Source organism: Perkinsus marinus (genome assembly GCF_000006405.1).
Source record: "Perkinsus marinus ATCC 50983 genomic scaffold scf_1104296942610, whole genome shotgun sequence".
Taxonomy (NCBI): domain Eukaryota; phylum Perkinsozoa; order Perkinsida; family Perkinsidae; genus Perkinsus; species Perkinsus marinus.
The window spans coordinates 1-1,149 of NW_003212106.1; the positions used below are offsets into that span (position 1 = coordinate 1).

A 1,149-nucleotide genomic window follows, 5' to 3' on the forward strand; every position below is an offset into this window, starting at 1 on the left:
TATGCCCGCATGGAGTGAATCAGCGGACTTCCTCCTACGTAGGCTCTTCCCCCGTGATCCCGAAAGGGCTGCGGAGGTCAATGCCTTGGTTCTACCGCCGCAAACTGATCCCATCCCGGCGGTCACCTACTCTGAACTCAGAGAGGCAGCCAATGGTTTACGGAGAAGCGCGGCCCCTGGAAAGGATGATGTGACCAATGGCGTCATTCTCGATACTCTCGAGGTGCTGAAGGACAACTGGTGTACCCAGTTCACTGAAGCCCTTGAGACTGGTATATATCCCGATGGATGGAAGTCGTCCAAAGGGATCTTCATTCATAAGGCCGGCAGAGACCCCACCAAGCCTAACGGCTGGAGGCCAATCTGCCTGGTCGGTTCAGGTAGCAAGCTGTTCGAACGTCTCATAGTAGAACGGCTTGCATCTTGCCCGCAGATCCAGAAGCGATTGGACTCTCCGATTGTCCATGGATTCTGCAAGGGCAAATCGGTTGACTCTGCTGTCCTGCGCGTAGTCGAAGCGTTCAGGGCTGGCAGAAAAAGGAGTAAGAGCGCGCCTATTGCACTTGTCCAACTCGACGTGCAAAACGCGTTTAGCTCGGTAAAACACAGCCACATCCTGGCAACCCTGGCCCAATACGATGTCCCACGCTATCTAGTGAGCATTGTAGAAGGCTACTTAAGGGCCCAGAGTGTTTCGGCTGTCTATGGTGCAGACGTGGCCACTCTGGAACTTCAGCGAGGGGTGCCTCAGGGCAGTGCCCTGGGCCCCTTCTTGTTCCTTCTATCCACCCTGCCGCTTGTAGATGACTTCGCAAAATTGGAGGCGAAAGGCGTGAGCTTGACCCTCTATGCGGATGATACAACGGTGGTGGTATCCGGTGGAACTGGCCCGTCCCTGGTTAAACGGTGGCAGTCAGCAGAAGCTCTACTACTGGCTTGGGCCGCCAAAGCGGGAGTGTCCTACGAGCCGGCTAAGAGCCAGGCACTCCTGCCCAGGACCATCGGGGACCATGCCTTGTCCCTTGATGGTACACCCATCGACATTGTTAAAGTCGTACGGGTGCTCGGTGTCTGGATCGACCACCGTCTGTCTTTCCAGCACCATATTCGGTTAAAGGTGTCCGAAGCCAAGCCAAACTTGGTCGTCTG

General features: G+C 55.7%; 1 protein-coding gene across 1 annotated transcript; it reads left to right on the plus strand.

Annotated features, from left to right (window-relative positions):
• Positions 1–42: 42 nt before the first annotated feature.
• Pmar_PMAR014325 (hypothetical protein) lies at positions 43–374 on the plus strand (the record flags this gene model as incomplete). The annotated part of the gene is made up of 1 exon (XM_002781377.1): positions 43–374. A coding segment is annotated over one exon (332 nt), but the record flags the coding sequence as incomplete, so codon positions are not given.
• Between the last annotated feature and the right edge of the window lie 775 nt (positions 375–1,149).